Source organism: Mobula hypostoma, chromosome X2 (genome assembly GCF_963921235.1).
Source record: "Mobula hypostoma chromosome X2, sMobHyp1.1, whole genome shotgun sequence".
NCBI lineage: Eukaryota > Metazoa > Chordata > Chondrichthyes > Myliobatiformes > Myliobatidae > Mobula > Mobula hypostoma.
In genome coordinates, this window is record NC_086129.1 from 37,379,636 (window position 1) to 37,407,222 (window position 27,587).

Genomic DNA, 27,587 nt, shown 5'->3' on the forward strand with positions numbered 1-27,587 from the left:
AGTTCGCGTGGGGGGGGTGGGGGTCCGGGGAGCAGAGAGTTCGCGTGGGGGGGGTGGGGGTCCGGGGAGCAGAGAGTTCGCGTGGGGGGGGGTGGGGGTCCGGGGAGCAGAGAGTTCGCGTGGGGGGGGGTGGGGGTCCGGGGAGCAGAGAGTTCGCGTGGGGGGGGGTGGGGGTCCGGGGAGCAGAGAGTTCGCGTGGGGGGGGTGGGGGTCCGGGGAGTAGAGAGGTCGCGTGGGGGGGTGGGGGTCCGGGGAGTAGAGAGGTCGCGTGGGGGGGGGGGATCCGGGGAGTAGAGAGGTCGCGTGGGGGGGGGGATCCGGGGAGTAGAGAGGTCGCGTGGGGGGGTGGGGGTCCGGGGAGTAGAGAGGTCGCGTGGGGGTCAGGGGAGATCCGGGGAGTAGAGAGGTCGCGTGGGGGTCAGGGGGAGATCCGGGGAGTAGAGAGGTCGCGTGGGGGTCAGGGGGAGATCCGGGGAGTAGAGAGGTCGCGTGGGGGTCAGGGGGAGATCCGGGGAGTAGAGAGGTCGCGTGGGGGTCAGGGGGAGATCCGGGGAGTAGAGAGGTCGCGTGGGGGTCAGGGGGAGTAGAGAGGTCGCGTGGGGGTCAGGGGGAGATCCGGGGAGTAGAGAGGTCGCGTGGGGGTGCAGGGGGAGATCCGGGGAGTAGAGAGGTCACGCGGGGGGGCAGGGGGTCCGGGGATTAGAGAGGTCACGTGAGGGGGGGGTCTGGGGATCAGAGAGGTCACGCGGGGGGGGGTCTGGGGATCAGAGAGGTCACGTGAGGGGGGGGGTCTGGGGATCAGAGAGGTCACGCGGGGGGGGGTCTGGGGATCAGAGAGGTCACGCGAGGGGGGGGTCTGGGGATCGGAGAGGTCACGCGGGGGGGTCTGGGGATCAGAGAGGTCACGCGAGGGGGGTCTGGGGATCAGAGAGGTCACGTGGGGGGGTCTGGGAGTCGGAGAGGTCACGCGAGGGGGTGATCTGGGGATCGTAGAGGTCACGCGCTGGGGGGGGGCGGTCCGGGGATTGGAGAGGTCACGTGCCGGGGGGTGGGGGGTCCGGGGATCGGAGAGGTCACGCGCCAGGGGGTCGGGGGTCCGGGGATCGGAGAGGTCACGCGCCGGGGGAGGGGGGTCCGGGGAGCAGAGAGGTTGCGGAGAGTAGAAAGCGCGAGGGGGGGCTAGGGAGTGGAGAGTGTGAGGGGCTAGGGGCAGAGGGGGAAAAGGGAAAGAGAGAGAAAAATTTTAAAAAATTAAAATTGAAAACGCAAATGTCTGGAAGTCTTTCAGCCGAGCTCACTCTGTTAAAAAATAATCTTTGACTCCCACACTTCCAACCCCACCCCCCACCCCACCTTCCAGCCCCGCCTTGGTATAAACTCTTTGACTCCTCAGTTCCGGGCCTCACTTTTCGTAATAAAATTATTTTTATTTTCCCACCACTGTCGCTTCATGACTTGCATAAATCCTAGTTGTACGAAAAGTCGATGAGAGGAGCTAGAAGGGCATGTTGGCAGTGTTCCCTGGTTCTGGTACAAAGGTGATGGGTACATCTAAGGACATGCTCCTCTGTCTCAACTGCTGAGGGAACATCATACTTTGGTGGGGCGGCGTTCCCAGCATGCCCACCTGCGGAGGAAGCATGTGACCGCCCTGTCCGTACATCTCCCCCGACAGCGAGAGGCTCCTCTGCTTGGTTTGTAGCATCATGTTCTGTTGGGCCATCAGGCTCTGCTGTGGAGACATGAGAACCTGGTGCAGACTGCTGCTCATTACACCGTGCTGGCCTGGCATGCCTGTCCTTGCCATCATGGGCCCTGGCACCTGCCCCGGATGGAAAATGTGCATGCTCAGGCCCCTCTGCACCACCTGCTGTTGCTGCTGCTGCGGTGGTGGTGGCTGCTGTTGTCCTGGAAGGTTGGGTCTGCTCGCGGGACCCTGCTCCAACATCATGCTCTGAAGGTTCATGAGGTGAGGGTTGGAAGATGGGGCTTTTGACGCCTGGGATTCTCCTTTGGGGAAATACTGCAGCGTGCTGCTGGGTCTCTCCGAAGGAATGATGCGCGACAGGTTGAACTCTGGAATCCCACTTGCTGAGGGGCGGATAACGTCCTGCAGCTCAGGGTCGTTGAGGACTGAGGCCACTCCCGACAGCTGGTAGCCTTCGCCTCCAGCTCGGCTCGACACGTTCTTGGCCATCAAGTGTGGAGGTGGAGGGGGGGGCGGCGGGGGCTGCTGCTGTGGCTGAGCAGGGGCCGGGCCAGCGGGGACCCCGTGGGGCGGGACAGCTTCCTCGTGGGGCATGGCCATCCCTGGGGGGTAGCCCTGTTGCATCCCGGAACCCGGGGACTGCAGAGTGTTGTGGGGTTGGTGCTGCATTCGCTGGAGGACCATGGGGTTCTGAGGTAGCATCTGGGAACCACTGCCAGTTACTGAGCCACAGGCTTGCCCCAGTGAATCCTGGGGTGGGTGCACCATCATGGGGCTTTGTACAGTCATTCCAGGGCCATGCCCCTCATGCATGGGGATGCTGGGTCCCATCATGCCAGGAGATGGCATCATGGGGGCTGGCGGTTCATGGGACAATGGATGCCCCACCATGTTCATTGCCAGGGGGCTGTTGGCAGACCCTGGCCCTACCACACTCTGAGACACCATATGCGGCTGCGGATTCTGGCTTCCAGTCATTCCTGCAAAGGAATTGAAAAAGGTGTCAACAAAATCCCATTCCACACGCCAGCAACCTAAGTCATAGCTTCCGTCTAACTGGATAAGAATGCCCTATGCTAATTTGCAAATCAAATCAAGCCAGATATTAGGACAAGTGACCGGATCGTTAACTGAGCTAGGCTTTCTGAAGTATCTTCGAAGGAAGACGGACAGTAAAAAAGGGAGCTAGAGTAAGGGAGCAGAATAAACAAACTTAAAAGTACCAAGAAAGTAGCGTTAGGAAGATTGCTTTGCTGTTGAGGCCAATATTTAAACCTGGACATACTTCACTGGGAAAGATTACAGTGGCATGCAAAAGTTTGGGCACCCCTGGTCAAAATTTCTGTTACTGTGAATAGCTGAGTAAAAGATGAACTGATTTCCAAAAGGCATAAAGTTAGATGACACATTTCTTTAATATTTTAAGCAAGATTACTTTTTTTTTATTTCCATCTTTTACAGTTTCAAAATAACAAAAAAGGAAAAGGGCCCAAAGCAAAAGTTTGGGCACCCTGCATGGCAGTACTTAGTAACACCCCCTTTGGCAAGTATCACAGCTTGTAAATGCTTTCTGTAGCCAGCTAAGAGTCTTTCAATTCTTGTTTGGGGGATTTTCGCCCATTCTTCCTTGCAAAAGGCTTCTAGTTCTGTGAGATTCTTGGGTTGTCTTGCATGCACTGCTCTTTTGAGGTCTATCCACAGATTTTTGATGATGTTTAGGTCGGGGGACTGTGAGGGCCATGGCAAAACCTTCAGCTTGTGCCTCTTGAGGTAGTCCATTGTGGATTTTGAGGTGTGTTTAGGATCATTATCCTGTTGTGGAAGCCATCCTCTTTTCATCTTCAACTTTTTTACAGACGGTGTGATGTTTGCTTCCAGAATTTGCTGGTATTTAATTGAATTCATTCTTCCCTCTACCAGTGAAATGTTCCCCGTGCCACTGGCTGCAACACAAGCCCAAAGCATGATCGATCCACCCCCGTGCTTAACAGTTGGAGAGGTGTTCTTTTCATGAAATTCTGCACTCTTTTTTCTCCAAACATACCTTTGCTCATTGCGGCCAAAAAGTTGTATTTTAACTTCATCAGTCCACAGGACTTGTTTCCAAAATGCATCAGGCTTGTTTAGATGTTCCTTTGCAAACTTCTGACGCTGAATTTAACATGAGGGGGAACTTCTTTACTCAGAGAGTGGAGCTGTGTGGAACGAACTTTCAGCAAAAGTGGTTGAGGTAGGTTCGCTGTTGTCGTTTAAAGTTAAACTGGACAGCTATATGTACAGGAAAGGAATGGAGGGTTATGGGCTGAGTGCAGGTCGGTGGGACTAGGTGAGAGTAAGAGTTCAGTACGGACTAGAAGGGCCGAGATGGCCTGTTTCTGTGCTGTAATTGTTATATGGTTATATGAATTTTGTGGTGAGGACGCAGGAAAGGTTTTCTTCTGATGACTTTTCCATGAAAGTCATATTTGTGCAGGTGTCGCTGCACAGGAGAACAGTGCACCACCACTCCAAAGTCTGCTAAATCTTCCTGAAGGTCTTTTGCAGTCAAACGGGGGTTTTGATTTGCCTTTCTAGCAATTCTACGAGTAGTTCTCTCAGTCTTCCAGACCTCAACTTGACCTCCACCATTCCTGTTAACTGCCATTTCTTAATTACATTATGAACTGAGGAAACAGCTACCTGAAAATGCTTTGCTATCTCCTTATAGCCTTCTCCTGCCTTGTGGGCATCAATTATTTTAATTTTCAGAGTACTAGGCAGCTGCTTAGAGGAGCCCATGGTTGCTGATTGATGGGACGAGATTTGAAGAGTCGGTATTTATAAAGCTTTGAAATTTGCATCACCTGGCCTTTCCTAACGATGACTGTGAACAAGTCATAGCCCTAACAAGCTAATTAAGGTCTGAGACCTTGGTAAATGTTATCTGAGAGCTCAAATCTCTTGGGGTGCCCAAACCTTTGTATGGTGCTCCTTTCCTTTTTTTCCCCCACTCTAAAATTGTACAAAACAAAAATAATACACTAATCTTGCTTAAAATGTTAAAATGTTGAAAAGAATGTTTCATCTTTAACTTTATGACTTTTGGAGATCAGTTCATCTTCTACTCACAGTAACAGAAATTTTGACCAGAGGTGCCCAAATATTTGCATGCCACTGTATTTTGTTATAAAAGGATCTGGTGCTTTCCCAGCATATATGATGAATAAACACTTCTTAGGCTTCCAGCTGGGTACAGGTATCAATTTTAACCCACGTTTTGATGGTAAACTCTGCCATCTTCATCAGCCTAAGCATGTCTAGTCCAGAGGTATTTATACCCCTTCCTCCGTCCCTCCTGATTGGTTAGCCTTCATCCAATCTGGTTTCCGCTGTCCCACCTTGTTTACTATCTAATTCCAATGGAAGCCATTGAAATAAAACTAGAGAAAATTTTTTTTTTTAACAAAGGTGAAGGTCTTGCTTTAAGAACTGAAATTTGATTGTAAACAATGTGAAACAACAGAAACCTGATTGGATGAGGACTAACCAATCAGGAGGGACGGACGATGGGGATATAAATACCACCAGACTAGACATGCCCAGGCATCATCCCTGATGAAGACAGCAGAGTTTGTCATTGAAACATTGGTAATAATTGATATTTGTACCTGGCTGGAAGCCCGAGAAGAGTTCAGTCAACTATTTAGTTATATATTGTATAACTCGGGGTGGAGGAGTAACACCTTATATTCCATTTGGGTAACCTCCAACTTGATGGCACGAACATTGATTTCTCCTTCTGGTAAATAAATTGCCCCCCTCCTTTCTCTATTCCCTACTCTGACCTTTTACCACTTCTCACCTGTGGGTCCCCTCCTCCTATGGTCCATTCTCCACTCCTATCAGATTCCTTCTTCTCCAGCCCCTTACCTTTCCCACCCACCTGGCTTCACCTATCACCTTCCAGCTCGCCTCCTTCCCCTCACCCCAGCTTTTTTATTCTGGCATCATCCCTTCTTTTCCTGTCCTGAAGAAGGGTCTCAGTCTGAAACATCGACTGTTTATTCATTTCCATAGATGCTGTCTGACCTGCAGAGTTCCTCCTGCATTCTGTGTGTGTTGCTTTCTCAGGTCTATGTATCACGATCCTGTTTTTGCCCCAATTGGCTGGTACATTTCTTATGTCAACATTAGGAAGTATTTTACTGGACAAGACGTGTTTCTGAAGCATATACAGGTTCTCTCTTCTGTGGGCTCACTTACCAGAGACGCTGGTGGGCTGCATCATCGACATTGATCGCTCTGGGGCCAGCTCGTCATCAGAGGTGGCAATGGTCTTAATCGCGTCGTGGTAAAGCGGGGTGGAGCTTGGCATGGCATACTTGGACATCTGTGACATCATGAGTGAGAGTGGATTCTGGGAAGGCGTTGAATCCGGTGAGTTATAAGGCAAGCCAGGGCCAGAGCGAGAGGCGGAGACAATAGGACCTGTTTGGTGTGAAGAGAAGTCGAAACACATCTCAGTAATGCTCCAATCTGACTGAGCTTGGTGCACTATTCAAAGAGAGATCCCACAGAAATGAGACTGACAGACTGAACAGGAACACTTTCTGAAAGTGAGAAACCAAAGATCCAGGAGGAAACATTTTTCTTTACCTTGCCCTGCATGATGCTGACGCTGAAAGAATTACATAGGAAATTACGAGAGTACATTCTCATGGACAACGACTGTTATGGGGGTGCAGCCCCACGGGCACTGAGTGTCACAGGGGTACAGTCCCACAGGCACCGAACATCATGGTGGGAAGTCACACAGGCCTGTAATAAGACTGGGATTCATCTCTGCATTTTGGCAGAATTTCACAGGCAATCTCCAGGGTACCTGATTCTCCAAAGATATACCTCTATGTACACTGACAGTTACTGAGGTATGGTTTAACATACGACTCTCACTGGGAGACACTCTGACACACCCACTGGAACACAGCATCACTGCCTTCTCAGGAGATCGTCTCTCAGTTTACATGGAGAGAATTTTGCAGTTACAGTTTCAAAGGAACAGACTACTACAGATGCACAGCTTCACTGGAGCTAGCTCTCTGAAGTACAGTCTCATAAGCACTGATTTTCACATGGGTACAGTTTTCAGAGACTGACTGGAGTAGTTTCCCAGGGACTCCCTCTGAACATGGTACAGGAATTAATGTGAATTGGTACACTGACTCACACAGGGTGCATCTCCACCACCACTGACATGGGCACCGACTCCCACTGAGGTGCTCTTACAGGAAACAGCGTCTCCTTGAAACCAGGGCTGTTTGTGAAGATTCTGAAGAGTTTTATTGTTTATTATTTCAGTCTGCAAGTTTATTGGAGGCTGGCTGGAAGAAGTGAGAACTGCCTTACTCAGGGTGGGTCTGGGTTAGGGTTAACTATGTGTGACTGACCTTGGGGTTTCAAACAAGAAAGAAGCAAGAAGTTCTGAACCCGAGTACTTCATGAAACAAAATACTCCACCCATCCTCAGATCAGTGAAATAACGTAGCTGAGAATCTATACCAATGGAGTTCACACCTCGCATCTAAACTTGTTTTGAGGTCACAGCACCTGCATCTGATGTTAATCTGAAATAAATCATCTCAATTGTACTGAACCTCTACCTTTAGCATTAAGGGTGCTTTTGGGTTGGAGAAAAGGCGTGGAGATCAGAAGAGATATTGTGGGTAAAGGGGAGGGGTACTGATCTTACACTCGCCGTCGCCAGCAAAGTGATGGAAACTTTTGTTGTCACTGTTATCAAGTAACACCTACTCACCAATGCTCAGTGTGGTTTCGCATCGGAAGTTGGCTCCAGACCTCCAGACACAAGCCTGGGCCAAGGAGCCAAATTCGAGGGGCAATGATTGCCCATGACCTCTGGGTAGCATTTGCCCAAGGCTGGGTATCCTGTAGTGTGTAACTCATCTCCTGACATCCCAAGACCTTCCTACCATCTACAAATTTCGTCAGCAGGTGATGGAATGCCCTCCAATTTCTTGATGGGGTGCTGCATGAGCCAATGAGCCAGGACAAAGCAGGTACCTTGACGGGCAACTATCAATCATCCTGAACATTCATTCTCTCTGTCACTGAGGCACAGAGGTTCCAGTGTGCGCCATCTACAGAACAATGGCTACTCCCACAACATGGTGGAACAGCTGGCAGAGCTGTGGCCTCATTAGTTCAGTACTGACTTTTGGTGCACGTTCTCTGTGACCTCATGGATTTCCTCAGAGTATTCTGGTTTCCCCCCCACATCCCATAGAGGTTAATTCCCTGTTGTAGTCACCCCGTGTACATAGGTGTGTGGTAGAGACTGTGGGGACAGTAAATGGGATTAGTGTAAATTGTTGTAATGGAATTAATGTAAATTGTTGTTCGATAGATTAAAAGGTTCCAGCCTATCCAATCTCTCCTTACAGCACAAGACTTCCACCCCTGGGAACATCCTTGTAAATTTTTTCTGCATCCTAACGTTTTGCCCAATAGCACTGTGGTAGAAGCTTCTACAAAAGGACTACAGCTTTTAAAGAGGCAGCTCCTTCCCTTTGATTGCTGCTGAGAAAGAGTCTGTGAGTGGCCTATTGCTGGGTGGCTTGCTGCGGTGGTGGGGGGTGGGGTAGGCCTCTGTGCTCGTGTGGTGTCCCTCTCTTTCGATGAAATTTGGCAACATTGTAGAATGGTATCATGGTTCTGCGTTTATGGATTGGACTATTGCGGTTTTGGACTGTGGACTTTATCAGACTTAAGGTTTTAATATTCTGTGCTTTTTATTTTGAATCGCCTGTTCCTTTTCTGTTTTGTTGTGCAAGGGGAGGGGGTTCAGGGGTTGATGTTCTGTTGTGTTCTGTTAGTTTCTTTGTGCAGGGGAGGAGTTGTTTCTTGGGGGGGGGGTCAATGTTCCTGTTCTGTTTTGTGCAGAAGAAGGGGGATTTTGGGGGTTGATGATTGGGTTCTGCTCTCTTTTGTGTGTGTGTGGTGGGGGGGGGGTTGATGTTTCTCTCTGAATGACTTTCATGTCCTTTCTTTGTTCTGTGGCTATCTGGAAAAGACAAATTTCAGAGTTGTATAGGGATACATGCTTTGACAATAAATGAACCTTTGAGCTCACTGCCACCTTCACAAGCGTACTAGCTGTTACGCAGAAGACTGAGATCCTGAAAATAAGTAAGTAAAACTGATCTCCAACTTCTGGGGTTGGTGGAGAGGCCCAGTCAGTTCAGGTGTTATTACTTGATCCTGATCCATCAGAGAGAGCACGAAGCAGCTGTTATAGTCAAACAGGAGAGAAACCATGTCCACACTAACCAATAACCCTCTACTGTCACCCTCTTGCCTCAGACTAACCCCACAGTCCACAGCCTTCTATGCCTTGGCAATTCATAGATAACAGTTCAATGTTGCGAGAGTACCTGTCTCCACCATACACTCGGACAATGTATTCTGCATTTCCACCACACTCTACTCTCAAACATAAACTTATGGCCTCTACTTTAAGATACCTCTCCTGTGGGGATGTTTCTTACTATCTACCCTGTTTTCCCTCCTCATTGTACACTTCAGTCAGGTTCTATTCAGCTTCCTCTTTTCCAAGGAAAACAGACACAGCTTATGTAGTCTTTCCTTACAACCCAAACACTCCACTCCAGCAACTTCCTGGTGAATTTCCTCTGCAATTCTCCAGAGCAATCTAATCCTTCCAGAACTGCATATGATGTTCTCCAATGATGTTCTAACCAATGTATCAAAACCTTCTTGCTCTTATATTCTCTTGTTCCTTCTTCACCACCTTTTAACCTGTGCTGCCTCCTTCAGAATTTTTGGACTTGTACACAAGGTCTTTCTGTTCCTCGGTATTTCTTTGGCCCTCTTTATATCCTACCAAAGGTGTGGCCTCACACTAATCCGGATTACGAACCGGACACCCATGTGACCAATTAACCCACTTCTGGTTCAGCACTCTTCACTGCTCTGCTCATCTGTAACCCAAAACTACCTCACTAATACCAACACCATCACACCAAGTTTTGTGTAATTTAAAAACATAATCATATCTCCTACATTAATATCCAAATCATTAATGTACACAACTCCCATGAGCCCTGCAGGCCTCTGCGGCTTGCCATAGAGTGTTGAGCTTCCAGGTTTCTGGAGCACCTACGAGGGGTGATTGATAAGTTCGTGGCCTAAGGTAGAAGGAGTCAATTTTAGAAATCCTAGCACACTTATTTTTCCTACATTTACACACTTAGTCCAGCGGTCGTGGAGTATACGGATCCCTTCTTTGTAGAAGTCGGTATCTTGGACCTCCAGGAGTGGTCCACAGCAGAGGTGATTGATAAGTTTGTGGCCTAAGATAGAAGAAGATGAGTTATTAACGTCAAACTTTCTGCATTTTCACTCAAAGAGTTGAACTGCATGTGCATGTAACAAGAGCTGTATAACTCATCTCCTTCTACCTTAGGCCACGAACTTATCAATTACCCCTGCTGTGGACCACGTGGAGATCCAAGACGCTCTCGTTACATGTATGTGCAGTTCAACTCTGAGCGATTATGCAGAAAGTTTGAAGTTAATAACTCATCTCCTTCTACCTTAGGCCACGGACTTATTAATCACCCCTGCTGTGGACCACTTCTACAAAGAAGGTATCTGTATGCTCCACGACCGCTGGACTAAGTGTGTAAATGTAGGAGGGGTCTCTGTTGAAAAATAAATTGTGCTAGGCTTTCTAAAATTGACTCCTTCTACCTTATGCCACAAACTTATCAATCACCCCTCGTATATTGGCTTTTGGTTTAATCTTGTCAAGTTAATTGTGACCAGCACATGTTTCACGGACTCTATGATTATTTAAAGGGTATTTTTGTTGTGCTCTGTTTTAGCAGAGTCCTACCGTGTGTTTGAGAGAATGATTTGTCTTGAGGTGTTGCTTGGTCATGCCTTCAATGTTCTTTCGGTATTCCTACGTCTAAACCTCTTGTTTCTGTCTCTTCACGGGGAGTTGGTCTTCCGCTCCTGGGTTGCGTTGGTGCCAGCGATCACTGTGACATAGTCTGCTGTTCCCCCGAGCTGTACGCAATGCAAAGTTCCTGCGCAATATGCGCACTGTTCCCAAGCTGTACGCAATGCAGTTCCTGCGCAATATGCACACTGTTCCCGAGCTGTACGCAATGCAAAGTTCCTGCGCAGTATGCGCACTGTTCCCGAGCTGTACGCAATGCAAAGTTCCTGCGCAATATGCGCACTGTTCCCGAGCTGTAGGCAATGCAAAGTTCCTGCGCAGTATGCACACTGTTCCCGAGCTGTAGGCAATGCAGTTCCTGCGCAATATGCGCACTGTTCCCGAGCTGTACGCAATGCAAAGTTCCTGTGCAGTATGTGCACTGTTCCCGAGCTGTACGCAATGCAAAGTTCCTGCGCAGTATGCGCACTGTTCCCAAGCTGTACGCAATGCAGTTCCTGCGCAATATGCGCACTGTTCCCGAGCTGTACGCAATGCAGTTCCTGCGCAATATGCGCACTGTTCCCGAGCTGTAGGCAATGCAAAGTTCCTGCGCAGTATGCGCACTGTTCCCGAGCTGTAGGCAATGCAAAGTTCCTGCGCAGTATGCGCACTGTTCCCGAGCTGTACGCAATGCAAAGTTCCTGTGCAGTATGCGCACTGTTCCTGAGCTGTTCACAATGCAAAGTTCCCGAGCTGTATGCAAAGTTTCCAAGCTGTACGCAATGCAACTTCCCGAGCCGTATGCGCACTGTTCCCTAGCTGTTTGCAATGCAAAGTTTCTGAGCAGTATGCGCACTGTTCCTGAGCTGTTCACAATGCAAAGTTCCCGGGCTGTATGTGCACTGTTCCTGAGCTGTTCACAATGCAAAGTTCCCGAGCTGTATGTGCACTGTTCCCAAGCTGCATACACACTGTTCTCAAGCTGTTTGCAATGCAGTTTCAGAGCTGTATCACACTGTTCCCAAGCTACTCGAAATGCAAAGTTTCTGAACTATATGCGCACTGTTTCCGAGCTATTCGCAATGCAAAGTTTGAGCAGTATGCACACTGTTCCTGAGCTATTGACAATGCAAAGTTTCTGAGCGTATGTGCACTGTTCCCAAGCTGTTTGCAATACAAAGTTCCCGAGCTGTATGTAATGCAGTTCTCGAGATTTATGCGCAATGTTTCTGATCTATACGTAATGCAGTTTCTGAGCTGTATGCACACTGTTCCCAAGCTGTTCGCAATGCAAAGTACCCGAGTTGTACATAAAGCAAACTTCCTGATCTCTACACAATACAAAGTTCCCAAGCTGTATGCACACTGTTCTCAATCTGTATGTAATGCAGTTTCCGAGCTGTATGCACACTGTTCCCAAGCTGTACGCAATGCAAAGTTTCTGACTGTATGTGCACCGTATCTGAGCTGTTCGCAATGCAAAGTTCCCGAGCTGTATGCGTACTGTTCCCAAGCTGTATGTAACATATAGTTCCTGAGCTGTATGTGCTCTGTTCCTGAGCCGTACACAATTCAAAGTTCCCAGGCTGTATGCGCACTGTTCCTGAGCTGTTTGCAATGCAAAGTTCCTGAACTATATGTGCAAAGTTCCCGACCTGTACGTAATGCAAAAGTTCCCAGGCTGTATGTGCACTGTTCCTGAGCTGTTTGCAATGCAAAGTCCCCGAGCTGTTCGCAATGCAAAATTGCTGAAATAGATGCACCAAGTTCCCGACCTGTACGCAATGCAAAGTTCACAAGCTGTATGCAATGCAAAATTCCGAAACTATATGTGCAAAGTTCCCGATCTGTATGCAATGCAAAGTTCCCAAGTTGTATGAGCACTGTTCCCGAGCTGTTTGCAATGCAAAGTTCCCAAGCTGTTCGCAATGCAAAATTCCCAAACTATATGTGCAAAGTTCCCGACCTGTACGTAATGCAAAGTTCCCAGGCTGTATGTGCACTGTTCCTGAGCTGTTTGCAATGCAAAATTCCCAAACTATATGTGCAAAGTTCCCGACCTGTATGCAATGCAAAATTCCCAGGCTGTATGCGCACTGTTCCCAAGCTGTTTGCAATGCAAAATTCCCAAACTATATGTGCAAAGTTCCAGATCTGTATGCAATGCAAAGTTCCCAAGTTGTATGTGCACTGTTACCGAGCTGTTTGCAATGCAAAATTGCTGAAATATAAGCGCCAAGTTCCCGACCTGTACGTAATGCAAAGTTCCCAAGTTGTATGTGCACTGTTCCTGAGCTGTTTGCAATGCAAAATTGCTGAAATATATGCAAAATTCCCAATCTGTACGCAATGCAAAGTTCCCAAGCTGTATGCGCACTGTTCCCAAACTGTTCGTAATGCAAAATTCCCGAACTATATGCGCAAAATTCCCAATCTGTACGCAATGCAGTTTCCAAGCTGTATGCGCACTGTTTCCGAGCTCTTCCCATTGCAAAGTTCCTGAGCTGTATGCAATGCAAAATTAAGAGCCATATGCAATGCAAAGTTCCCAAGCTGTATGCGCACTGTTCCTGGTCTTTCCAGCCCTGTCTTGAGTGTATCAGGTCTCCCTCAGGTTTTTCCAGCACAATCTCGAGAGCATCAGGTCTGTCCCGAGTTTTTTCCAGCCCTGTCTTGAGAGCATCCGGTGTGCCCCAGGTTTTCCAGGGTCAAGTCGTTGCCAGTGCTTACCATGACAGAGCCTGACATCCTCCACATCTGCGTTGAGTCGGTGTCAGCGACCGTCGTGACAGAGAGTCTGCCGTTCCTCCGCACTTGGGTCCAGTCCTGTGAGCACGCACCATGACACATAACAAACAGAATGGGTTCTGGCACCGATACCTGTGGCACATGACTGGTCACAGGATCCCAATGTCAAAAACATGCCTCCATCATCACACTTTGGCTCCAATTATCAAACCAATTTTGGATCCAATTTTCCAATTAGACTCTAGTCTTTTGAACTAGCTTCCAATGTGAATCCTTGTCAAATGCCTTACTAAAGCTCAAGTAGACTTTATTTAAAACATCTTGTTCCTGCTGAAAATTTAATCAAATTTGTCTGACGGGATCACCCCTCTAATGAGCCTCATCTTTGATTAATCCCTGCCTTTCCAAAGTGCAGATACATCCTGTCACTCTGAATTTTTTCCAGTAACTTTTGAACTACTGACATTGGACTCACAAGCCTTTGATTCAATGCATATTTGACTGCACCTTCCCTCCAACTGTACATCAGCTGTGTCCTATTCCTCTGTTACATTAACTTACACCCTTCCCCACAGAGTTACCTTCGAGGATGTTGGACCTGTTCTGGTTCAGATGCAACCTGTCCAGCTTGTGCAGGTCCCACTTTCCCCATCAATAGTCGCAGTGATCGAGAAATCTACTCCATCCCTTTAAACACACATTCATCTACCCTTTCTTGTTGTTTATTCTCTTGAATAAAGGGCGCTGGATGTAATCCAGTCATCTTACTCTTTAATCTTCAACCAGCTCTATATATTCTTGCTGAAGGACCTCATCCCTCTTTTTATCTTTGGCATTGGTACAAATGGGGACCAAGACCTCTGGCTGCGAGCTTGCCACTTTACAATACCCGTGACATCCAGCTGTCCTTCAGCCATCTCAGTTCCAGGGACCGATTCCGCCAGGCACACTGTTGTCCGTCCAAAAACCAGGCGCAGTAATGCAGCGGTAAGCGTAATGCTATTACAGCGCCAGGAACCAGGGTTCAGCTCTGCCTCAGCAGTGGGAATGAACCCTGGTTGCTGGCGCTGTAATAGCGTTACGCTTACCGCTGCATTACTGAGGAGTTTGTACGTTCTCCCCGTGACTGCGTGGATTTCCCTCCGGGTGCTCCAGTTTCCTCCCATATTCCAAAGACGTATAGGCGAGGAGGTTAATCGGTCACATGGGCGTAACTAGGTGGCGCGGGCTCGTTAGGCCGGAAGGGCCTGTTATCGCGTGTTATTTATTTACTCTCATCTCTGAATAAGAGTAAATAAATAACACTCCCACCTCTGTAAAGTTGAGGGAATGGACACAGGTCCTGACTTCAGTAGAATCAGAACAAATGTGAGAACCGAATAAGTAAGAGGTTATGAACAAGTAATTGTGGTACTGAGGTGAAGTCTGTGGAGCAGAGTGAACCATCAGCTGGGACATGGCAAATAGCACCCTCAAGTGGGAAGAGGTGTAAACAATGTCTCATCGTCTGGTAACAGAAGCAGTGAAGTCTTATTTGATTAAGTGACACATCTCCACCCTTAATTGGAGAGATTTTAAACAGCAATCTCATATCTCAAAAATGGATTTAACAATGTAGTTACCGATAAAATGGCTTCTTCTTAAACAAGGGCCAATGAACATGAAATGGTCATTAATAAATTGACAAATTTCTTTAACCAAAGAGAATGTAGAAAGGCACATTCATGAGTAACTGACATACAGAGATCTGAGATGGAGTTAAGGGGTACAGACATGAAGAGGAAGTGCAAGATTCAATGATAAGATTAAGAGAAATGGGAGGAGCAGTTGAGTAGTCTGTCTGTAAACTCTACAATTATTTCATGTTTAAAACATCATCATCATCATTATTATGTGTCGTGTTGTATGACGTGGGCGATCATGGTCTTTCCATGACCATGATTGTTCTTGGCAAAATTTTCTACAGAAGTGGTTTGCCATTGCTGCCTTTTGGGCAGTGTCCTTACAAGATGGGTGACTCCAGCCATTATCAATACCCTTCAGAGATTGTCTGCCTGGAATCAGTGGTCACATAAGCAGGACTTGTGATATGCACCAGCTGCTCATTCGACCATCCACTGCCGGCCCCCATGGCTTCACGTGACCCTGATTGGGGGGCTAAGCAGGTGCTACACCTTGCCCAAGGTTGACATGGAAGCTAGCGGAGGGAAAGAACGCCTTACACCTCCTTTGGCAGAGACGCATCTCCACCTCACCACCCAAAACAAGCACACCAAAATAAAAACCAAAAGACACAAATAGAATATAGGTAACAGTGAGCAGTTAACCTGCCTTTGGGATATGGAGGAAACTGGAGCATTCAGTTCTGGACCAAGTAGTCAACAAGGTGGATGTACAGCACTGGAGATCAGGGTGAAACCTGGGTCACTGGAGCTGTCAAGTAGCAGCTCTACTTGCTGCATTTCTCTACTACTCGAGCAAATCACTACAGATGCACTGTGAAGAGCATTCTGACCGGTTGTGTCACCAACTGGTAGGGAGGGGCCACTACACAGGATCGGAAAAAGCTACAGAGGGTTGTAAACTCAGCCAGCTCCATCATGGGCCTGGGCTCCCCAGCATCGCGGACATCTTCAAAGGGTGCTGCCCCGGGGCAGCATCACCTATCACTAAGATCCCACACCATCCAGGACGTGCCCTCTTCTCATTAATACCATCAGGGAGGAGGTACAGGAGCCCAAAGATCAACAGCTTCTTCCCCTCTGCGATCAGATTTCTGAACAGTTATTGAACCCATGGACACTACCTGACTATTTTGCTCTCTCTTTACACTTTTTAAAATATATTCTTCCTGTAATTTTTTACATCTTGCACTGTACTGCTGCCACAAAACAACAAATTTCACAACATACATCAGTGATTATAAACCTGATTCTGATTCTAGTGTCTGAAGTGGGTTGGGGGACTCCAACGGGGAAAAAAAAACACATGGCTAAAATAAATAAAATTTTGAGATTTGATTGCTACTCAGTGATTAGTGCAAAAGTTCAACCCCCTTTCTCACCTTGTTCAATGTTTCCCAATGGGGCAGAAGAGTTCATGCTCATTGGCTGCTTGCCCTGGCTGATCACAGGACTTGGAAGGGTAGTCTTGGGCGATGAGGTCCATCCAGGTGAGGCAACAGACACTGACGGTGACTTTAACCGACTGGGAGAGCTTGCTGGAGAGCGGACAGGAAGCGATGAGCTCATGACCTGGGGAGACTTGATTGGACCCGAGGCATTAGCGGATGACAAGTTTGGCAGCTGAGACGGCGTCTGGGGTGACTTGAGGTTGGCAGACGGAGAGCTGACCAGGGGAGAGTGAACCTGGCTAATGGTCGGTGACTTTAGGTGACCCATGTTGGGAGAACTCATTTGATTGATGTTGATCGTGAGGTCAGAGGGTCTTCGGCCTAGCCCCCTTTGCGATGCTGGAAGCATCGCGCTCACATTACCGTGGCTGCTGGACTGATTTGAAGTTGGTGTCATTTGCATGTGGCTCAGTCTGGCTGTGTTGCTCATGCTACCCACGGGCATGGGACCTTGTTCAGGACTAAACATCTCCCCAGGATTTCCCATGTTATTCACTTCCTGAGACATATTGGAATACTGCCCCTGACCACCAGGAAAACCCTGTTGTCCATGATTAGGAAATTGTGACTGCATCAACATTTTCTGAGGGTCTCCCATCATCCCACTGCCATTTTGTGCCCTGACTCTCGCCATCTCTTCTGGAGTCAAAACCTGATGTGACATCATTTCCTGTGCCCTCATTTTCTGTGACATCATCATCTGCTGCTGAGGTGTCATCTGGACATTGAGATTCATGTTCATGTTCATATTTACATTCATGTTCATATTGACATTACCGGGACCCATCGACGCGTCCATATCACGCACGGGTCCTGCCTGCCCTAGAGGAGGGCTCAACATTCCCCTTGATCCAACAAAATCCAATCCCATTGGATTTCCACTCACGTTATCGCCAGGTAACTGGCCAGGGAACATCCCAGAGATGGCTCCTGGCTCCATCTGTCTCTGTGCCTGCATCATTCGCTCCATCTCTATTCCCTGGTTCATGCCACCAATGCTGTTGGTGTTGTTCAGATTCAGTGGGCGCTGCATACCCATGGATCTCTTTTCCATCAGCTGTTGCCTCAATAGCTCTTCCCTGGCCCTAGGGTTCATGAACCTCTCGGGATCACCCTGGCTAGGATGATATGGTATGCCACCTTGGGGGAAGTTCCCTCCACCTCCCATTGGTGGCATGTCATCTGGCCAGGCCATCCCAGGACGCACAGTCCGCTGCATTGGGTTCATGGGCCCCAAAGCCTCCATCGGTATATTCTGCATTCCTCCATATCCACTAACCCTCTGTATCTGGCTATTGGGAAAGCGGGGCCCAGAGAAAGGCATGGTTGCTCGGGGTTGCATGGACTCAGGAACGTCCATGGGGCCCGTGAACCGGTTGCCCATGCCAGACGGCCACTGGTCGCCGGCTTTGCTATGGTAGGGCGGGGGAGGTCCTCGCACCATCATACCTCCCATTGGCCGCTGCATCATCATTTCTTGCATTGTTCTTTGTTGAACCACCGCCTGCTCCTGCTTCCTCCTTTTCTCTTCATAGAAGTCCTCCTGAAGCTTCCTCCAGGCCACTTGCTCTGGAGTCAGATTCTCCTGGTTGACCGGATTCATCATCATGCTGACCTGCTGTCCCATGGGGTCATGCTGCATCACCTCTTGGTGGTGTACTGCCTCTTGCTCCATATTTGGCCCTTCAACTCCACTCAAAGTCTGTCCTTGGGAAATCATGGACTGTAAAGGTTCTTCTGGCTTCTTCATTGCCTGCTGCCCATCTCCTTGTCCACTGGGGCCGCAGTTGCCCTTCAATGGAAATTCGCTCTCGCTGCTGCGCAACAGGAGCCTCTCGATATCTCTTAGGGTCTGCAAGGAACGCTCCCTGTGCTCCAGCTGCTCCTTGGACAAGCCTTCGGTGTTGCCGTGCAGGTTCATCACCAATGATACATTCCCATTTGGATTGCTGGTCTCCCCATTTCCCCCACTGGCTGGATCACCCGGAACCCCCTGCAATGGGTTGGCGGCGGCGTTACTGATGTTGGGGTGAGCATTCCCTGGCTGGTTCCCTGCTCCGCCATTGCTCTCCATCGGTTTGGAACCCATGTCAGAGTGTAAGGGGTCAGGCCCTGCTCCTCCCTCCTGAGGGAGAGAGCTGGGGGCCTGTAAGCACTGTTGGCCCTGTTGCTGGGACTGTGGCTGGGGCGTGCGAGATGGCGGTGTGCTGCGCGATGGCTGGTCCTGAAGTCCGGCTCCTTTCTGGGCGGCGTGGGAAGCCTGTCGGTGAGAGGAAGGGAAGCTGTTACTCCATGACCCTGGCATCATATTGTACTTCCAGTCAGACCCACACACACCAGCGTTGGGTAAGTAATGACACCCAGTATGGTTCGCTATTTCATTCACTACCATCCCTGCACACAATGGGACCCTGGAGAAGGAAGAAAAGGCTGAAACATATTTACAACCAGATTATCTCTTCCAAATCTATCTTGTTGGGCTCACAAACTCATCCACACTTGCATGAAAATGTGCACAGTCTCTCACAAGAGTGATTTTGTTTTTGCCAAATTGTCACAGCAAACCCCAGCTTGGGCAACACTGCATGCGCTAAGCACTGATTCTTCATTATTGAGCTTAAAGATGTACGTGCATTTGCCGCAGCGTTGATATTGGTGTACCTGGAGCTACCTTTGACTTTACAAAGTGTGACTGAGAACTCCCCCTTCCCCAGCTATACAGAAACAAACCCTTTGGCAGCACCTGGAATGAAAGCTCCTCCATAGTAGAAACATTTGCAAACTGATTCATAAATAGAATCAATCCCTGTTTCTTGGATATTCCAAACTATTGACTAATCTCTAAACGTTCTCTCCATTGTCAGACCTAATTAGACACAATAGTAATGATGGCTTCCATGTCATCTTCTGCTGTGTCCACTCAGACTGACCATGTCATTGTCCTCCTCTTTCACTTTATTCATTCTTTTCTAGACCGTTGTTCCTTCTCCCCTTTCACTACCATTACTGATATTTGCCAAGGGTCTTGGCATCATATGGAGGCCACACTGTATGTGTATGCTGACATCTTCCAATTCTACCATTGGTTGGGAAGTGCTAGATTGGTCTTGGAGTAGGTGAACAGGCCTATACTGTGTGGTACTGTTCTATGTTTTATGTTGAGGTTATAGTTTTGGTACTTTAACATTGCGTTCCTGACATCCTGTTCTGGAAAGACACAACTTCTTCCAGATCATTACTGTTGCCTTACCATGAACCCTGTTCCCTGACCAATAGCTCTATCCCCATCCCGAGTAGTTGTCAGAGTCTAGATCACTGCTGGTCATGATAAGACTCTAAACCAGACTATTGATGAGGACTATATTTTTAAGACAAGGTTGGATAGATTTTTGCACAGTAGGGGAATTAAGGGTTATGGGGAAAAGGCAGGTGGGTGGAGATGAGTCCATGGCCAGATCAGCCATGATCTTTTTGAATGGTGGAGCAGGCTCGATGGGCCAGATGGCCGACTCCTGCTCCTATTTCGTATGTTCTTATGACCCCAAACTGAGCTTGCAAGTGCATGATTCTGTTGATCACCAAGATTATCTCAAGCTGCATCACCTGTTCCTAGCCCTGAAGCAGTCTTTTTCCTCATAAAGTTCTCATCTATCCTTTGTTACCTCCAGGCTAACTGTTTTAGGTTTCCCCTCACACCCATTTTCTGTAAGATTTACTCAGCCTTCCCTCTGCTGCTTGTGTGCCTGTGCTCTAACATACAGGAAGTCCTGTTCAGAAATACATTCAATAGCTGATGGGACATGAACTCCCATCTGGAAAAAAAAGGTGTTTCAAAATCCTTATCTTTATTTTCAAGTATTTCTATGCCCTTGCACTAATTCATCTCTGCAGCCATTTTCAGCCTTTAGAAACATAGAAAACCTACAGCACAATACAGGCCCTTCGGCCCACAAAGTTGTGCCGAACATGTCCTTACCTTACTAGGCTTACCTATAGCCCTCTATTTTTCTAAGCTCCTATCCCAAAGTCTCTTAAAAGACCCTATCGTATCCGCCTCCACCACCATTGCTGGCAGCCCATTCCACGCACTCACTACCTTCTGCGTAAAAAAACTTACCCCTGATATCTCCTCTGTACCTACTCCCCAGCACCTTAAACCTGTGTCCTCTTATGGCAACCATTTCAGCCCTGGGAAAAGGCCTCCGAATACCCACACGATCAATGCCCCTCATCATCTTATACACCTTTATCAGGTCACCTCTCATCCTCCGTCGCTCCAAAGAGAAAAGGCCAAGTTCACTCAACCTATTCTCATAAGGTATGCTCCCCAATCCGGGCAACATCCTTGTAAATCTCCTCTGCACCCTTTCTATGTTTTCCACGTCCTTCCTGTAGTGAGGCGACCAGAATTGAGCACAGTACTTCAAGTGGGGTCTGACCAGGGTCCTATATAGCTGTAACATTACCTCTCGGCTTTTAAATTCAATCCCATGATTGATGAAGGCCAATGCACCATATACCTTCTTAGCCACAGGGTCAACCTGCATAGCAGACTTGAGTGTCCCATGGACTCGGACCCCAAGATCCCTCTGATCCCCCACACTGGCAAGAGTCTTACCATTAATACTATATTCTATCATGTTTGACCTACCAAAATGAACCACCTCACACTTATCTGGGTTGAACTCAAATGCCTTTGTACAGCTGTATTCCACTGAGTGTGATCGACTATGCACATCCCATCCCACCGCTGTCAGACAGAAACGTCCTACTCCCACAATCCATCCGTCCACTCTCAGGCTGTGATCACGTGATCCATGCACTCATTTTGACCTGACTTTTGCTCAACCCTCTAAGCTTAGAGCAATGAACACGATAGCACCATACAGGCCCTTCAGCTCCCGACGTTGAGCTGACCTTTGACCAATTCTAAAATCAATCTAACCCTTCTCTCCCACATAACTATTTTTCATCCATGCGCCTAGTTAAATCTCTCTGATGCACCTGCCTCTACCACAGTGCCCAGCAGTGCGTTTCATGCACCCGCCACTCTCTGTATAAAGGACACCTTTAACATCACCCTATATTTCCTCCAAACGCCTTAAAATTAAGCCCCCTCATATTAGCCATTGCCACTTGGGGAAAAAGTCTCTGACTGTCCACTCTGTCTATGCCTCATCATCTTATATCACCTTTTAACCTCTCATCCTCTTCCCACTCCAAAGGGAAAAGCTCTACCTCACTCAACCTTTCTTCAGAAGACATGTTCTCTGATCTAGGCCGCACCACCATACTCTTTTAACCACCTTATCAACCTGCATGGCAACTTTGGGGGGGGTCTATGGACGTGGACCCCAAAATCCCTCTGTTCCTCCTCACTGCTAAGAATGCTGCCATTAACCCTGTACTCTGCCTTCAAGTTCAATCTTCCAAAGTGAATCACTTCATACTTTTCCAGATTGAACTCCATCTGCCACCTCTCAGCCCAGCTCTGTATCCTATCAATGTCCCGCTATAACCTACATCAACCTGTATGTCGTAGCTGTGTGTCAGACATGGCTATGAGCAGCACCGGGGTCCTACTATTGGCCCCCTTCCTGTTTACACTGTATACCTCGTACTTTAGATTCAACACTGGGTCATGTCATCTGTGGAATTCCCTGATGACTCAGCAATAGTTGGGTGTATAGAGGGAGGACAGGAGGATGAACACAGGGCCCTGGCAGAGGACTTTGTCAAATGGTGCAAGTTGAATTACCTGCAGCTCAATATTAGTAAGACAAAGGATTTAGTGATGGACTTTAGGAAGGCCAAGCCTCCACTGCCCCCCGTTACTATTAATAGTGAGGACGTGGATGTCGTGAGGACCTACAAGTACCTGGATGTGCACCTGGATGAGTGGAGCACCAACACAGAGGCTGTGTACAAGAAGGACCAGAGTCGCCTCTACTTCCTGAGGAGACTGAGGTTCTTTGGAGTCTGCAGGCCTCTCCTTCACATGTTCTACCAGTCTGTTGTCACCAGTACAATCTTCCGTGCGGTGGTGTGCTAGGGCAATGACATCAACACGGGTGATGCCAACAGGCTCAATAAACTGATTAGAGAGGCTGGCTCTGTTAGAGGAGTCAAACTGGATACACTGGAGGCTGTAGTAGAACAAAGGACCCTCTGGAAAGTCCTGGCAATTCTGGACAATGTTTCTCACCCTATGCATGCCACCTTGGCTGAACAGAGGAACACTTTTAGCAATAGACTAAGGCAACTGCACTGCTCCAAAGAGCGCTATACGAGGTCATTCTTACCCTCGGCCATTAGGCTCTATAATGAATCAACCTATAGCTGAGGAAGTGATGACCCCCTCCTGTTAGACTGTTTGAGGTAACTTTTTTTTTAAACCCTTTCTTACTTTTCTTCTAATATTTGTGTATCCGTGCACTTGTAATGCTACTGTGACACTAACTTCCTTTGGGATCAATAAAGTCTCTATATTATCCAGAACACCACCAAACTTTGTATTGTCTGAAAACTTCATAACACACTCTTCATTTCCTCATCTAAGTCAATTATAAAAATCAGAAGCATCAGAAGAGATCCTGCGTAACACCACTAGTCACAGATCTACTCCATCTACTACCACGTTCTGCCTTCTACAGGCAAGACAATTCTGAATCCACACAGGAAGTAACTACAGGAGAAAGCTGGAACATGCACTTGCAAGGGACATCGAGGCCCAGTGGGAACTTAAAGCCTGAGACTTCTGTTAGATGGAAGAATGAAGGGGAATGGAGCTAAAGCAGGAAAATGGAGCTCTCCTCCCAAACCACCAAGTCCTTATCCATGAAACCCACCTTCACCCTCGGCCATCCGTGCAAATGGAGAGAGGCCCAAATGGAAAATTGCAGTGGCAACTTGAATGACTCGGGCTGGTTGAGCCCCAAAGCATGGCATGTAACATTTAAGCTGCTGCGGACTATTCTGTCGTTGCTGCATTGTCACCTACCTTCTTATCGTACACTTGCTCCAGTTTCGTGCGAGGCACGTTGTGCGTGTGATAGGCAACAATCGAGTCTGACCGGCCCTGGATTACAGCCTCCGCAGCCCTGCCATCCGACACAGAATATATAAGTGCAGCCAGGATTTTCAATGCCACATCCTGCCCCCTCACTCTCAACCCTCAGGGATCACCGTCCTCTTCCCCAAACTCTACATGGCCGCGGCTCACTCCACCTTCCCAGGACCCACTTTCTCTACCCTCAGTGAATCCACCTTCATCCGCACGAGTCCTGCTCTCCGAATCATCGCTCACCGTCTCCCCCCAACCCCCACCTCCCACCTCCAATCTTTTTTTCCCCAGATCTTTGGAATGAATATTGTGTCAGAGACACAACTCCACTGGAATCAGTTCTGGTGAGGGGATTCTCTCAGTTCATACCTGACTGAGTAGATCATACTTGCGCTCTCTCCCATATCGTGTAAGCCTCGTCGCTCACCTGTTAAGATTGTTACCTTGTTCTGAAACCACCCGTGCTTAATTATTTCAATTTACTTTCTCTAATATTTCATTGCCCTTCCCCCCTCTCTTTCTGCACTTATTTTATTTTTGTAATTGTATAGTTTTAAAAAATTCTATTACGCCTAATTCAAATTCTTTCTCTGATTCTCCTCTCCCTGGCTTCTGGAGTTGTGTACAAGGAGTTGAGCAATTTCATTGCCATCAACCTCAGACTCAGCTTAGCAAGTGCTGCTTGACCTCCCAGGGTTTTGCCGCATTTTGTCGCACCCATTCCACACACTCACATGTTGGCCAGGTTAGTCGTGAAGACGTAAACAAATTGCGAAGGTGGTTTGCTGGGGTTCCTGGGGTTGCCACTGTCTGATCGCAGGCAGGGCCCGCCCGCTGGGTTGTGAGGAACGTTGGAAGGGGCACTGTCGCTGACTGTTGGGAGGGGGTTCGAACTGGGAGAAGGTTGAACGGCCCCCGAGAGGGCAGACTCCACCACAGTACAATCTGCACAAAAGAAACACAGAGTCAATTCTGAGTTTGGCATCCTTCCAAGGTGCTTCCTCCCACAGGGTCTGTGGCATTCTCCCCACCCTATGGACACTCATTGCAACCGTGCCCCTCAGAATTGCTGCAGGCGGCACCCAATGGCCAATGGAAACAGAAAGTAGGAAGGAGGAGAGATGGATGGGGAAAGCAGCGCAGGGGCAGAGGGCTTGAAGGAAAACAAGGCAGAAAATAAGCAGAGCAGATGGGAAATGAAACAACAGGGAAAGACCAGGTGTAGAGTTGGGTGTGTATATAACACAGCTTACTTTAGGATTTACTTAAATTTTGCCAGTGGCCACCAGATGGCACTGCAGACCAGGGTTCAGCAAACTTCTGTCAGACGGGGATGAAGCAGCAAGACGTGACCCAAGTCTGCTGATAATAATATCTCCCCAAGGCACAGGAACTACCACTTCTGAGGGAATGCATCCTTAAGATTAGAGCTAAGCCATTCAGGTTTTCTGCCACAAAAGCACTCCTCACACAAAGGCTACTGGAAACATTCTCTCCCCAACACAGAGAAAATGCAGTCCCGATAAATGGCATCGGCCCAAAATGTCCACTGTTCATTCCCTTCCATGGATTCCGCCTGACTTGCTGAATTCTTCCAGTATTTTGTGCATGTTGCTCAAGATTTCCAGCATCTGCAGAATCTCATGTTCATGATTTTCTCCCCAAATAGCTATTTGGAGTGACAAACAATTGAAAATTTCAAAATTGAGACCGATAGATTTATTTATAAGTAAGGACAAAGGAAGGTAAATATTATGGAGATAGATGTGGATGATAATCCAATTAGATATTGGAGAGCAACAGATTTAGAAATGTGTTAACGAACTGAGTGGCTGGTTTACACAAGGGGTTTGTGAGACTGATCCTCGTGTTACTTACTGTGGGCAGCCACTCCAGGTTTATCTTCGTCCTCACTGTCTGGTCCTGAGTACCACTCATCCCCACTGTATGGCTGCTTGCGTTCCAGAACACAACGCCTCTTGCTCCGTGGGGCTCCATCTGCTGTCAGGGAAGCACAAAGTAATAAGCACAAGATCACAAGCTGGAGTTTGTCTGCATCGGAAGATCACCTTACTCACGCACAGAACAAAATGAATCCTTTTCCTTAGAGATCCCTAACTGTCTGCTCAAAGCTTAAAGACATCCAGATGGAGGCACATCAAAGCTTCCATAACCAATAAGCCATGGAATCACTGGGCTGTTTTGAACTTGGTGTCCCACTCAATTCTGTAATGGATAATACTCTGCCAGGTCTCATGGTTGCCTATTTGAGCTCCTGATAGCCATGACGGAAGAAAACTGGGAGTGAAGGAGGAAGAGGGAAACTGATTTGAGGAGTGTACTGCTCAGGTGCATAGATGTCGTAGGTTACAATGGGACGTTGATAGGTGGCAGATGCAGTTCAATGAAGAAAAGTGTGAAGTGATTCACTTTGGAAGGTCAAAGTAGAATGGCAGAACACAGAGTTAATGGCAGGTTTCATAACAGCGTGGAAAACAGAGGGATCTTGGGGTCCATGTCCATAGACCCCCTCGAGGTTGCCATGCAAGCTGATGGGGTGGTTAAGAAGGCGTACGGTGTGTCAGCCTTCATAAATTGGGGGATTGAGTTCAAGAGCCAAGAGGTAATGTTGCAGCTCTATAAGACTCTAGTTAAACCACATGTGGAATAGTGAATACAGTTCTGGTCGTCTCATTATAGGAAGGATGTGAAATCAGGCCCTGATGAAGAATCTCAGACCATAACGTCAGACTGTTTATTCCTTCCATTGGGTTCTGCCTGACATGCTGAGTTTCTCCAGCATTTTGTGTGTTACTCAAGATTTCCAGCGTCTGCAGAATCCTTATCTTCTTCCACTTACATCCTAGAAAGACCAAAGCCACTGTCATCCTCTTCCCAGAAATCATCTGAAAATGGAACTGATTCATTTGGCAGCAGATCGCTGTGTCCTCTTCAAGCCCGACAACAGCCTCTGCTACTGAAACTCTCATCCATGAGTTTATTTCCCGGCTTGACAACTCTAATGCACTCATGCCTGGCCTCCCTGGTAGTATTGTCCATAAACCAGAGTTCATCTAAAACATATCCAGACTTCACCCTTCACTTTGCAGCTGCTGACCCAAATCAACAGCAGTCCTCAGTCTAATACATTTCTCCATGTCTATTAGACTCATCCACCGCAACCCTTTGAAATATCTGTATCCCTGCAGTTCCAGCCTCTTTCATTGCTCTGCTTTTAATTGTTTCCCCATGCACTGTTGTAGAGTAAACTGTTGTGGCTCTAAACCTCTGGAATTATCCTTGTACATCTCCATTACTCTAATAGAAAATAGAACAGTACAGTATAGAAACAGGACCTTAGGCCCACAATGTTTGGATAAACTAATTAAACTAATAATTAGCTGCCTAACTAAACCAGTCCCTTCAACCTACACAAGGTCTACATCCCGCTATGTGCCTATCTGAATGCCTCTTTTGTATTTGCCTCCACTACCACACTTCAGACACCCACCACTCAGTGTAAAAAAAAATTGCTGTATACATCTCCTTCGAACTTAAATCAGCTCACCTTAATCTCATCTCATCTCACTAGCATGCCTTCTAGTGTTGGACATTTCAACGCTGGGACAAAGGTACCAGTTGCCCATCTATGCCTCTTGGAATGTTATAAGCTCCTGTCAGGCCTCTGCTGCTCCAGCGACAATGCATACCATCAGAAGTAGCAGCTTCTGAAGCACAGGGAGATGTAGGGTTATCAGCAAGTCCACGGGTGCATTCCCACCAAGTCATCTGGTATACCAGGGGCAGCACGGTGGCCCAGCTCATATCTCCAGTCACCCAGGTTCAATCCCGATTTCAGACGCCCTGTGACCAAATGGCTTTTATTTATTTAGAGATACAGCGTGAAACAGGCTCCTCCAGGCCAACGAGCCACACCACCCAGCAACCCACCGATTTAACCCTAGCCTAA

The 27,587-nt window shown here is 47.9% G+C and overlaps 1 protein-coding gene across 7 annotated transcripts in view; it reads right to left on the minus strand.

Moving 5' to 3' along the window:
• Window positions 1-894: 894 nt before the first annotated feature.
• bcl9l (bcl9 like) overlaps window positions 895-27,587 on the minus strand; it is a 164,600-nt gene continuing 137,907 nt past the window's right edge. For 6 of the 7 annotated variants that reach the window (XM_063038116.1, XM_063038118.1, XM_063038112.1 and 3 more), the window contains 6 exons: window positions 25,496-25,618; window positions 24,352-24,562; window positions 23,555-23,654; window positions 16,486-18,814; window positions 5,951-6,175; window positions 895-2,688 (listed from right to left, as the gene is read on the minus strand). In XM_063038116.1, coding sequence (XP_062894186.1) covers window positions 1,496-2,688; window positions 5,951-6,175; window positions 16,486-18,814; window positions 23,555-23,654; window positions 24,352-24,562; window positions 25,496-25,618 — 4,181 coding nt within the window. In that variant the 3' untranslated portion in view covers window positions 895-1,495. The remainder of the gene's footprint in view (window positions 2,689-5,950; window positions 6,176-16,485; window positions 18,815-23,554; window positions 23,655-24,351; window positions 24,563-25,495; window positions 25,619-27,587) is intronic. The other variant, XM_063038119.1, reaches the window with a different exon arrangement.